Genomic DNA, 13151 nt, shown 5'->3' with positions numbered 1-13151 from the left:
CAGCCGCCTTTATCCTCATTTCCATTCCCTTTGTCCCATTCCACTCCCCCTCCTCATAGTATGAATCTTTTCTGATTCTCTTTCCCCTTAGCTGTGACGAAGGCTCATCCAGACTGGAAACATAGCCTCTATTCAAATTTCTCCCCACAGAAGCTGTCAGACCTGCGGGGTTGTCCAGCATTGTCTGGTTTAGCTCCGCCCACTGACCGCGCATGCGCCCTGCTCCCCACGGAACAAAGATGGCGACCGCTGCACTGGGCCTGATCTTGGATAAAATCCCCGCAAACCCGGGACCCGCAGGCTCTTATTCGGCCCTTGCGTTCTACAGCGGGTGTTTGTGAAGCCTCCGCTCCCTCCCCACCCCGACTCCCGGCTCCATTCCTCCCTCCGCCCCACCGATTTTCACCCGCTAAAAAAATAGCATCTCCCTCACTCGCAGGGCTCCGAGCAAAGTGACACAACGCATGCGCCAGAGACAGCACCGCGCCGGCGTACTGGCCTCCTGTGGAGTGAATAGGGCACTTTCACACCCGCAGCGAATGCTGGGTGATAACTGCACCATTGAAATCTCAAAGAGTTAAGACAAAATAAAATTGTTAACATTTGAGATAAATTAACAAAATATTGTGAATTGGTGATCTGCTGTACTCCATTTCTGAAAGTTCTGCTGTGGATCCCACACAGAGATATCAAAGCTTTTATACCGTTTCTCCTCTCCTTCCTTGATGGTGCTGATTCTGGCTGGGTTCAATCGTGATGTGGAGATGCCGGCATTGGACTGGGGTAAACACAGTAAGAGGTTGGGATAAAAGGTTCTTTCTCAGAATGGCAACCGGTGACAAGTGGTGTCCCGCAGGGTTCAGTGTTGGGGCCACAGCTGTTCTCTTTATATATTAACGATCTGGATGACGGGACTGGGGGCATTCTGGCCAAGTTTGCCGATGATACAAAGATAGGTGGAGGGGCAGGTACCATTGAGGAGGTGGTGAGGCTGCAGAAAGATTTAGACAGTTTAGGAGAGTGGTCCAAGAAGTGGCTGATGAAATTCAACGTGGGCAAGTGCGAGGTCTTGCACTTTGGAAAAAAGAATAGAGGCATGGACTATTTTCTAAACGGTGACAAAATTCATAATGCTAAAGTGCAAAGGGACTTGGGAGTCCTAGTCCAGGATTCTCTAAAGGTAAACTTGCAGGTTGAGTCCGTAATTAAGAAAGCAAATGTAATGTTGTCATTTATCTCAAGAGGCTTGGAATACAAAAGCAGGGATGTACTTCTGAGGCTTTATAAAGCACTGGTTAGGCCCCATTTGGAGTACTGTGAGCAATTTTGGGCCCCACACCTCAGGAAGGACATACTGGCACTGGAGCGGGTCCAGCGGAGATTCACACGGATGATCCCAGGAATGGTAGGCCTGACGTACGATGAACGTCTGAGGATCGTGGGATTATATTCATTGGAGTTTAGGAGGTTGAGGGGAGATCTAATAGAAACTTACAAGATAATGAACGGCTTAGGTAGGATGGACGTAGGGAAGTTGTTTCCATTAGCAGGGGAGACTAGGACGCGGGGGCACAGCCTTAGAATAAAAGGGAGTCACTTTAGAACAGAGATGAGGAGAAATTTCTTCAGCCAGAGAGTGGTAGGTCTGTGGAATTCATTGCCACAGAAGGCTGTGGAGGCCGAGACGTTGAGCGTCTTCAAGACAGAAATTGATAAATTCTTGATTTCTCGAGGAATTAAGGGCTATGGGGAGAGAGCGGGTAAATGGAGTTGAAATCAACCATGATTGAATGGTGGAGTGGACTCGATGGGCCGAATGGCCTTACTTCCGCTCCTATGTCTTATGGTCTTATGGTCTTATGGTCTCACAACACCAGGTTAAAGTCCAACAGGTTTATTTGGTAGCACAGGCTTTCGGAGTGTTCCTCCTTCAGGTGAGTGAAGAGATGTGTTCACAAACAGGGCATTCATAGACACAGACTCAATTTAGAAGATAATGGTTGGAATGCGAGTCTTTACAGGTAATCAAGTCTTTACAGGTACAGACAATGTGAGTGGAGAGAGGGTTAAGCACAGGTTAAAGAGGTGTGAATTGTCTCCAGCCAGGACAGTTACTGAGATTTTGCAAGCCCAGGCAAGTCATGGAGGCAACAGGTAGTGTAACATGAACCCAAGATCCCGGTTGAGGCCGTCCTCATGTGTGCAGAACTTGGCTATCAGTTCTTGCTCGGCGATTCTGCGTTGTCGTGTGTCGTGAAGGCCGCCTTGGAGAATAATTACCCGAAGATCAGAGGTTGAATGCCCGTGAGTGTTCCCCGACAGGAAGAGAACACTCCTGCCTGGTGATTGTCGAGCAGTGTTCATTCATCCATTGTCATAGCGTCCGCATGGTCTCGCCAATGTAGCACGCCTCAGGATATCCTTTCCTGCATTGTATCAGGTAGACAACGTTGGCTGAGTCGCAAGAGTATGTACCGTGTACTTGGTGGTTGGTGTTCTCACGTGAGATGATGGTATCCTTGTCGATGATCCGGCACGTTTTGCAGGGGTTGCTGTGGCAGGGTTGTGTGGTGTCTTGGTCACTCCTGAAGGCTGGGTATTTTTCTGCGGACAATGGTCTGTTTGAGGTGCGTCAATGTCAGATTCATCAGCCACTCTCACGACACCCAAGCACAACGCAATGCCATCTGCACTCTCAAGACCAACCACAACATTGTCATCAAACCAGCAGACAAAGGAGGGGCCACTGTCATGCTGAACAGAATGGATTACTGCAAAGAAGTGTACCAACATTGAACAACAAGGAATACTACAGACAGTGATCCACAGATCCGACCAAAGGACACACCCATCAACTCAACAGACTGATCAAGACGTTTGGAACATAGAACAGTACAGCACAGAACAGGCCCTTCGGCCCACGATGTTGTGCCGAGCTTTATCTGAAACCAAGATCAAGCTATCCCACTCCCTATCATCTTGGTGTGCTCCATGTGCCTATCCAATAACCGCTTAAATGTTCCTAAAGTGTCTGACTCCACTATCACTGCAGGCAGTCCATTCCACACCCCAACCACTCTCTGCGTAAAGAACCTACCTCTGATATCCTTCCTATATCTCCCACCATAAACCCTATAGTTATGCCCCCTTGTAATAGCTCCATCCACCCGAGGAAATAGTCTTTGAACGTTCACTCTATGTATCCCCTTCATCATTTTATAAACCTCTATTAAGTCTCCCCTCAGCCTCCTCCGCTCCAGAGAGAACAGCCCTAGCTCCCTCAACCTTTCCTCATAAGACCTACCCTCCAAACCAGGCAGCATCCTCGTAAATCTCCTCTGCACTCTTTCCAGCACTTCCACATCCTTCTTATAGTGAGGTGACCAGAACTGCACACGATATTCCAAATGTGGTCTCACCAAGGTCCTGTACAGTTGCAGCATAACCCCACGGCTCTTAAACTCCAACCCCCTGTTAATAAAAGCTAACACACTATAGGCCTTCTTCACAGCTCTATCCACTTGAGTGGCAACCTTTAGAGATCTGTGGATATGGACCCCAAGATCTCTCTGTTCTTCCACAGTCTTCAGAACCTTTGATTCAGACCTTCAGAGCACCCTCCGTACTCTCATCCCACGTACTCCCCATGTTGGAGATCTCCACTGCCTCCCGAAGATACACAAGGCCACACACACAGTTGTCCCATCATCTCAGGCAATGGGACCCTGTGCGAGAACCTCTCCAGCTACATCGAGGGTATCCTGAAACCCATTGTACAAAGACCCCCCAGCTTCTGTCGTGACACAATGGACTTCCTACAGAAACTCAGCTCACATGGAGCAGTTAAACCAGGAGCACTCCTCGTCACAATGGATATCTCGGCACTCTACACCAGCATCCCCCACAATTATGATATTGCTGCAACTGCCTCAGTACTCAACGCCGACAACTGCCAATCTCCAGATGCAATTCTACAACTCATCCACTTCATCCTGGACCACAATGTCTTCACCTTCAACAACCAGTTCTTCATCCAGACACATGGAACAGCCATGGGGACCAAATTCACATCTCAATATGCCAACATCTTCATGCACAGGTTCGAACAAGACCTCTTCACTGCACAACACCTTCAACTGATGCTGTACACTAGATACTTTGATGACATCTTCTTCTTTTGGACTCATGGCAAAGAATCACTGAAACAACTATATGATGACATCAACAAGTCCATCCCACCATCAGACTCACCATGGACTACTCTCCAGAATCAGTTGCATTCTTGGACACACGCATCTCCATCAAGGACGGTCACCTCAGCACTTCACTGTACCGCAAGCCCACGGATAACCTCACAATGCACCACTTCTCCAGCTTCCACCCTAAACACGTTAAAGAAGCCATCCCCTATGGACAAGCCCTCCCTAAACACAGGATCTGCTCAGATGAGGAGGATCGCAACAGACACATACAGACGCCCTCAGAAGAACAGGATATGGCACTTGACTCATCGATCGACAGTTCTGACGCACCACAGCGAAAAACCACGCCGACCTCCTCAGAAGACAAACATGGGACACAGCAGACAGAGTACCCTTCTTCGTCCAGTACTTCCCCAGAGCCAAGAAGCTATCTTCTCTGGAGCCTTCAACATGTCATCGATGAAGACGAACATCTTGCCAAGGCCATCCCCACATCTTGCCTTCAAACAACGGCACAACCTCAAACAGACCATTGTCCGCAGCAAACTACCCAGCATTCAGGAGAACAGTGACCACGACACCATACAACCCTGCCACAGCAACCTCTGCAAGACATGCTGGATGATCGACTCGGATGCCATTATCTCACGTGAGAACACCATCCACCAGGTACACGGTACATACTCTTGTGACTCGGGCAACGTTGTCTACCTGATACGCTGCAGGAAAGGATGTCCCGAGGCATGGTACATTGGCGAGACCATGCAGATGCTACAACAACGGATGAATGAACACCCCTCGACAATCACCAGGCAGGAGTGTTCTCTTCCAATTGGGGAACACTTCAGCAGTCACGGGCATTCAGCCTCTGATCTTCAGGTAAGCGTTCTCCAAGGCAGCCTTCACGACACACGACAACGCAGAATCGCCGAGCAAAAACTGATAGCCAAGTTCCGCACACGAGGACGGCCTCAACCGGGACCTTGGGTTCATGTCACACTATCTGTAACCCCCACGACTTGCCTGGACTTGCAAAATCTCACTAACTGTCCTGGCTGGAGACAATTCACACCTCTTTAACCTGTGCTTAACCCTCTCTCCACTCACATTGTCTGTACCTGTAAAGACTTGATTACCTGTAAAGACTCGCATTCCAACCATTATCTTGTAAATTGAATCTGTCTCGATGTATGCCTTGTTTGTGAACACAACTCTTCACTCACCTGAAGGAGGAGGAACACTCCGAAATCTTGTGCTACCAAATAAACCTTGTGGACTTTAACCTAGTGTTGTGAGACTTCTTATTGGGTTCAATCGCACAATCACTGGTTCCTCTCTCTGTCCCTGATGCTGATTATTCACTCTTTTATAAAATGATACAGCACAAATAGAAACCATTTGGCTCATTATGTCTGTACTGGCTCTCTGGAAGATCTATCCAATTAATTCCACAGCCAGAACAATGTATATCTGCTGTAGTATTCTGAGGCCTTAATGGAAAAGGTTTTCCAGTCGGATAGTTCTCAGACACAATCAGCCCTGTGGAAAGATTGATTGCCTAATTCATTGAGAAGATATAAAGTGCCCATTGAGCACATAAAGTGCCTGGCAGAGTTTAATTGTATATTTCTGCAGACCCCAAATACTGCAGTGACATTATCCTAAAGGGCCAATGGAGTATTCCAGTGTGTTCAGAGTGGTTGAATTATGGAATTACAAAGAAAAAACATTCATGTCCTGAATCTTCATAATTATTACTTGGCTGGGATGTTTCAGTATGAAAGAATCCTACGTCTCAGTCAGGCAAAAGGGGTCATGTCCAATGGACCTGTTAAAGACAAATAACTATTACATTGCACTGGGGTTTATGTGATCAGGTGTTGGTTTTATGAACAAGGTTTGTATCAGAGTGGAGCTGTGTGTTTGAGTCTCCACAACAGTTGTAGTATCCTTACTAAATATCCACCATAATCACAAAAGTTAGCCCAGAACTCTGAGGTTGTGATCACAGCCCTTCAAACTGTTACCGATATAATCACCAAATATTCTGAAAGCTACTTGGGTTGTAATTCCCTCAGAAAACCTACCCCTCTGGAGGAGGAAACACAGCTTCTCCACAGCAGAAAGGAAAGCACTGCTCACCACTCCAAACTCTGAATGATTGGGAATGTTACTGGATGTCCAGGATAAATTGCTATTTGCCAGGTGAAGGTAGATCAGCAGCAGGAGTTAGTGAAGGGAGTGATGGTAATAACCAAGCAGACTGACTCACCAGGAAAGCTGCTCCAGAGGAGATTCCATGGGATCCACCCAAAACACAATCATTGGGACCGGTACAACAGACTCCAGTTAAATGTCATTTAAAACCTTGTCAGGACACTGACCTAAGATGACTGTGGGTAAAGAGGGTGGGCACCATAGAGAAAACTTTCCCTCATCATTCACAGCAAGTAAGGACTCACTCATCTGACACAATGAAGTTTTCTTTCACAACAGGGACAGCCCGGGAAATTACCGACCGGTGAGTCTAACCTCAGTGGTTGGTAAGTTGATGGAGAGGATCCTGAGAGACAGGATTTATGATCATCTAGAGAAGTTTAGTATGATCAAAAGTAGTCAGCACGGCTTTGTCAGGGGCAGGTCGTGCCTTACGAGCCTGGTTGAGTTCTTTGAAAATGTGACCAAGCACATCGACGAAGGAAGAGCGGTGGATGTGGTCTATATGGACTTCAGCAAAGCGTTCGATAAGGTCCCCCATGCAAGACTTCTTGAGAAAGTGAGAGGGCATGGGATCCAAGGGGCTGTTGCCTTGTGGATCCAGAACTGGCTTGCCTGCAGAAGGCAGAGAGTGGCTGTGGAGGGGTCTTTCTCTGCATGGAGGTCAGTGACCAGTGGAGTGCCCCAGGGATCTGTTCTGGGACCCTTGCTGTTTGTCATTTTCATAAATGACCTGGATGAGGAAGTGGAGGGATGGGTTGGTAAGTTTGCTGACGACACCAAGGTAGGTGGTGTTGTGGATAGTTTGGAGGGATGTCAGAAGTTGCAGCGAGACATAGATAGAATGCAAGACTGGGCGGAGAAGTGGCAGATGGACTTCAACCCGGATAAGTGTGTGGTGATCCATTTTGGCAGATCCAATGGGATGGAGCAGCAGTATAAAATGAAGGGTACCATTCTTAGCAGTGTAGAGGATCAGAAGGACCTTGGGGTCCGGGTCCATAGGACTCTTAAATCGGCCTCGCAGGTGGAGGATGCGGTCAAGAAGGCGTATGGCGTACTGGCCTTCATTAATCGAGGGATTGAGTTTAGGAGTCGGGAGATAATGCTGCAGCTTTATAGGACCCTGGTTAGACCCCACTTGGAGTACTGCGCGCAGTTCTGGTCACCTCATTACAGGAAAGATGTTGAAGCCATTGAAAGGGTGCAGAGGAGATTTACAAGGATGTTGCCTGGATTGGGGGGCATGCCTTATGAGGATAGGTTGAGGGAGCTTGGTCTCTTCTCCCTGGAGAGACGAAGGATGAGAGGTGACCTGATAGAGGTTTACAAGATGTTGAGGGGTCTGGATAGGGTGGACTCTCAGAGGCTATTTCCAAGGGCTGAAATGGTTGCTACGAGAGGACACAGGTTTAAGGTGCTGGGGGGTAGGTACAGGGGGGATGTCAGGGGTAAGTTTTTCACTCAGAGGGTGGTGGGTGAGTGGAATCGGCTGACGTCGGTGGTGGTGGAGGCAAACTCGTTGGGGTCTTTTAAGAGACTTCTGGATGAGTACATGGGATTTAATGGGATTGAGGGCTATAGATAGGCCTAGAGGTGGGGATGTGATCGGCGCAACTTGTGGGCCGGAGGGCCTGTTTGTGCTGTGGCTTTCTATGTTCTATTAAATATGGTTTAACTTTGACTTCAGTCACAACTCAATGGCTTAGAAAGGAATGAGTATATTTGATGGATCAAAGCAAGGCGTATTTCTTGTTTTTTGACTCCTCAATATTATATAACATGATCACACTATCAGTGGCTGAGGATGCATCAGAATGTCCATCAGCGCCTGAAGCTGTGCCTCATGTGTTCAAACTACTCAGATTCTGCAAAATGCATTGTCCCAATTAACACATCCCACATTATTGATGTTCCCTGGGAAACATTGCAGCTTGATTATACAGGCCCACTCTCCACACTAAGAGGAGACTGGTAGATCCTGCTAATTACAGGTATGTTTACCTGGTGGATTGAAACCTTTCCTGTTTGTAAAAATGATGCAGACACAATAGCTAAAATCCTGGATGAGGCTTCCTGAAATGGATAGAAAATGACAATAGTTCTCATTTCACAGCAGAAATAGTGTAATAGCTCTCCAAACGAAAAAATCCAGAAGAATAATTTTGAAAAAAAGTTGATTAATTTCATATTTATCCAGTTGAGTTAGGATGGTTATTACTGTCAGAAACAAAACCTCTCAGAATGAACATTGGTCAGTCCAACTGGGTGGCATGGTGGTACTGTGGCTAGCACTGCTGCCTCACAGCATCAGGGATTGGGTGCGATTCCCGGCTTGGGTCACTGTCTTGTGGAGTCAGCACGTTCTCCCCGCGTCTGCGTAGGTTTCCTCCGGGTGCTCTGGTTTCCTCCCACATTCCGAAAGAGGTGCTGGTTAGGTGCATTGGCCATGCTAAATTCTCCAAAATTCAGTGTACCCAAACAGGCACTGGAGTGGGGTGACTAGGGGATTTTCAGAGTAACTTCATTGCAGTGTTAATGTAAACCTACTTGTGACACTAATAAATAAACTTTAACAAAAAACAGCAGTAATGACAGTAGAAGCCAATCTCTGTAGTCACTTGTGATCTCACTGGTGCCTAACCAGGTTGAATGACTGAATGAAGCTCTTCCCACACTCAAAACAACTACTCCCCTGTGTGAGCTCACTGGTGTCTCAGCAGGTTGAAAGGGCAAATCCTTTCCCACAAGTGGAGCAGGTGAATGACATCACCCTTGTGTGAATGATCATAAGATCATAAGACATAGGAGCAGAATTAGACCACTCGGCCCATCGAGTCTGCTCCACCATTCAATCATGGCTGATATTTTTCTCACCCCATTCTCCTGCCTTTTCCCATAACCCCTGATCCCCTTATTAATCAAGAATGAGTTGGTGTTTCAACACTTCGTGTCTGCTTTTAAAATTTTTACACATTTAGAACATTTTTAGTGTTAAGAAATTAAATTTCAGTGAGGCAGAATAGAAATCATAGAAACCCTATAGTGCAGAAGGAGGCCATTCGGCCCATCGTTTCTGCACCGACCACAATCCCACCCAGGCCCTACCCCCACGTATTTACCTGCTAATCCCTCTAACCTCCGCATCTCAGAATTCTAAGGGGCAATTGTTAACCTTGACCAATCAACCTAACCCGCACATCTTTGGACTGAGAATGACTGAGCGAATCCCTTCACACACACAGGTTAGGGTCTGGAATGCACTGACTGAACGTGCGGTGCAGGCAGATTCAATTCAAGCATTCAAAGGGGAAATTAGACATTATCTGAACAGGAAGAATGTGCAGGGATACAGGGAGAAGGTGACAGAATGGAACTCGTTGAGTGACGCATTCGGAGAACTAGTGCAGACACAATGGGCCAAATGTCCTCCTCCTGCACCAAAACTCTTCAGTGACTCTGAAATCTTTAAAAGCCTAAAATGCTGGAATAAAACTCAGCAGGTTCAGCAGCATCTGTGCAGAGAGAGAAACAGAGTTAACATTTCAGGTCTGTGACCTTTCCTGTGAACTGGGGAAAGTTAGAAATGTAACAGGTTTGGGTGGGACAGGGACTAAAGGAAGGTCTGTGAGAGGGTGGAAGACAGGAGAGATTTAATGAGAGAAAAGTGAATCCCCCCCCAAAGAGCCAAAGGGAATGGAGATGGAGCGAGAGAAGAAACAGAGAAACAGAAGCTGTGTCTGGAGCAGGGGGGCTGACGACTGAAAGAAGGAAAAATGAAACAATCAAAGGAAAAGAAACAGAATGGGCTGAGAGTTTACTCTCTGAAACTGTTGGACTGAATGTTGGGTCCAGAAGGCTGTAAAGTGTGGAGGGGGCGGGGTGAGTGGGAGGATCTTCTCCTGGACCTGCTCCAGACCCTGGTTAAAGCAGTAATCTGTTGATTCAGGATGGGTGGGGCTGAAGGGGGTGGCGGGGGTCACTCTGGTTGATCTTCTGTGGTCTTGTCTGTGCCCAGGTGGCCCTGAAGAGGGAGATTCTGTTGGGACTTTGTGGCTGATTTTGGTCTTTTAGTTTGATTGAACCACAAGTTTGGGGAAACGAGGAGGAAGAATGTTCCAGAGAAACTGGAATTATCTGTTTTGAATTTCTATTCTGCATTGATAGTGACACTGACCCTGTCAACTCCTTTTTTTAAATTAGAAGGGAAGGATTTAATGATAGAAAATTAAAACCAAACATCAGGTCAAAATTTGACAGGGTCACTCGATTCACCAGGACCTGAATTTCACAGAATCATGGTGCAGGAGACCATTTGGCCCATCGTGTTTGCACTGGCCCTCCAAATGAACTTCATGGCTTAGTGCCATTCTCCTGCCTTTTCTCCATACCCTTTGTTAGGGAGCTTTCCTCGCTGTCCCATTCCTCACTCCCCTGAGAGTCCAGACAAATAGTTTCAAAGTTTAAAATTGGCCTTTATTCAATCTATAGCAGGGGAAACCTGTTTCCACACGTGACATACAGGCTCCCAGAACAAAGGAATACAACAGCAATTATATCTTTAACATCAACTATAAGTCATGAACACACAAATCAAAGTTGTAAACGTATTCAAAGGTACTCAATATCCAATCCCAACTCATAGTTCTGATTACTTCATTTGTTTTCCGCAGTCGTGTTTAACCAATTACAGCAGCCCTACGCTTGCTTAATCACAATATTCAATCAACAGGGCACGTGCACATAGCTACATTATCAATAAACACATGTCTGTGTCCTTGACTGTCTGGCACCCTGAGTGGTGGCTTATGACTTCTGTCAAAACACACTGCAGTCCTGGGCTGTTATCTGAAAGCAGTGATGTTGTAGTTACAGCCTCTTGTGGGCCATCAAAGGCCCCATGTCGATTATTTTTGCAGCTGTGCCTTGCAGCTCCAGCAGTTTCCCAGGAACTTTGCTGCATTGAATGATTTTTAACCCTTTCGCCATCTATCCCAGGTATTAGTCCAGTCGACCTTCTCTGACCTGCTTCTTACACATTTACATTCCTTTCTTAAGCAGATGAATAATACTCCAACTGTGGTCACACCAGTGTTCTGTATAACTAATGAATAACGTCCCTTCTTTTGTAATCAATCCCCTTCACAATAAACAATAACATTCTATTAACTTTCCTGATTACTTGCTGTACCTGCATACCAGCCTTTTGCGATTCATGTACAAGGACACACAGGTCCCTCTGAGTCCCTCACTATTTTGATGATATACTTTCTTTCCATTCTTCCTCCCAAAATGGACAATTTCACATTTGCCCACATTATTCTACATTTACCTGTTCTTTGCCCACTCGCTTAACCTATCTATGTCCCTTTGTAGCCTCTTTACATCCTTTTCATTACTTACTTTTCCAGCTACCTTTATATCATCAGCAAATTTAGCAACCATACCTTCAATTCCTTCATCTGAGTTATTGATATAAATGGTAAAAAGGTTGAGGTCCCAGCATTGATCCCTGTGGCACACCGCTCGTCACATCCAGCCAACTGGAAAAAGACCCATTTACGCCAATCCTGTTTCCTGTTAAGTCGCCAATCTTCTTTCCGTGCCAATATGTTACCATTCCCCCCGCCCCACTAGGAGTTTTCATTTTCCACAATAACCTTTGATGTGATAGCTTATAAATGCATTCTGGAAATCTCAGTACATTCGCCTTTCTGCACCTTTGGTTCCCGTTTATCCACAGCACATGTGACTCATTCAAAGAACTGAAAAAATAGGTTGAATATGGTTTCCCTTTCTCAAAACCATGTTGACTCTTCTTCATGGCCTGATTTTTTCTCACTGCCATGCTGTAACGTATTTAATAATAGCTTCTAACATTTTTCCTACGGCATGTTAAGTTAACTGTCCTGTAGTTTCCTGCTTTTGGTCTCTCTCCTTCTTTGAATAAAGGAGTTACATTTGCTACTTTCTAATCTAATGGAACTTCCACCAAAACCGGGGTATTTTGGAAAATTAGAACAATGCATCAACTATCTCACCCGTCATTTCTACCCCTCTTCAGCTAAAGAACAGCCATATGGCCTCGAAATGTCAACTCTGTTTCTCCCTCCACAGGTGCTGCCAGACCTGCTGAGTCTTTCCAGCATTTTCTGTTTTTATTTCAGATTTTCAGTATCTGCAATACTTTGCTTTTATCTCACGAGCTACTTCTTTTAAGAGCTGACAATGAAGTCCATCGGGACCCAGGCGTTTGTCAGTCCACAGCTCCAACTATTTGCTCAGTGCAACTTCATAAGTGACAGCAGTTTTCCTGAGTTCCTCTCTCCCTTCCACACCCCGATAACTCAGATGAACGGTCTCTCCCCAGTGTGAACTCGCTGGTGTGTCCACAGATTGCCTGAGTTTGCAAATCCCTTCCCACACTGGGAGCAGATGAAAGGCTTCTCCCCAGTGTGAGTTCGCTGGTGTGCCAGCAGGTGAGATGAGTCAGTGAATCGCTTCCCACACTGGGAGCAAGTTAACGGCCTCTCCCCAGTGTGAACTCGCAGGTGTATCAGGAGGTTGGATGAGCGAGCAAATCCCTTCCCACACTGGGAGCAAGTGAATGGCTTTTCCCCAGTGTGAACTTGCTGGTGTAATGTTAGGTTAGATGACTGACTGAATGCCTTCCCACAAACAGAACAGCTGAATGGTCTCTCCCCAGTGTGGGTCCTCTGGTGTATGTGTAAG

At 46.4% G+C, this 13151-nt stretch overlaps 1 protein-coding gene and 1 pseudogene across 1 annotated transcript in view; both read right to left on the bottom strand.

The window, feature by feature from the left end:
• The window catches only part of LOC144484660 (uncharacterized), a 52633-nt pseudogene extending 40166 nt beyond the window's left edge, over positions 1–12467 (bottom strand).
• A 299-nt stretch (positions 12468–12766) lies between these two features.
• Positions 12767–13151, bottom strand: part of LOC144484659 (uncharacterized) — a 121369-nt gene continuing 120984 nt past the window's right edge. Inside the window, exon 9 of the mRNA XM_078203127.1 lies at positions 12767–13133. Coding sequence (XP_078059253.1) covers positions 12767–13133 — 367 coding nt within the window. The remainder of the gene's footprint in view (positions 13134–13151) is intronic.

This window comes from Mustelus asterias, unplaced genomic scaffold (genome assembly GCF_964213995.1).
Source record: "Mustelus asterias unplaced genomic scaffold, sMusAst1.hap1.1 HAP1_SCAFFOLD_122, whole genome shotgun sequence".
NCBI classification, from domain to species: Eukaryota; Metazoa; Chordata; class Chondrichthyes; order Carcharhiniformes; family Triakidae; genus Mustelus; species Mustelus asterias.
This window is presented reverse-complemented; position numbering and strand designations above follow the sequence as displayed.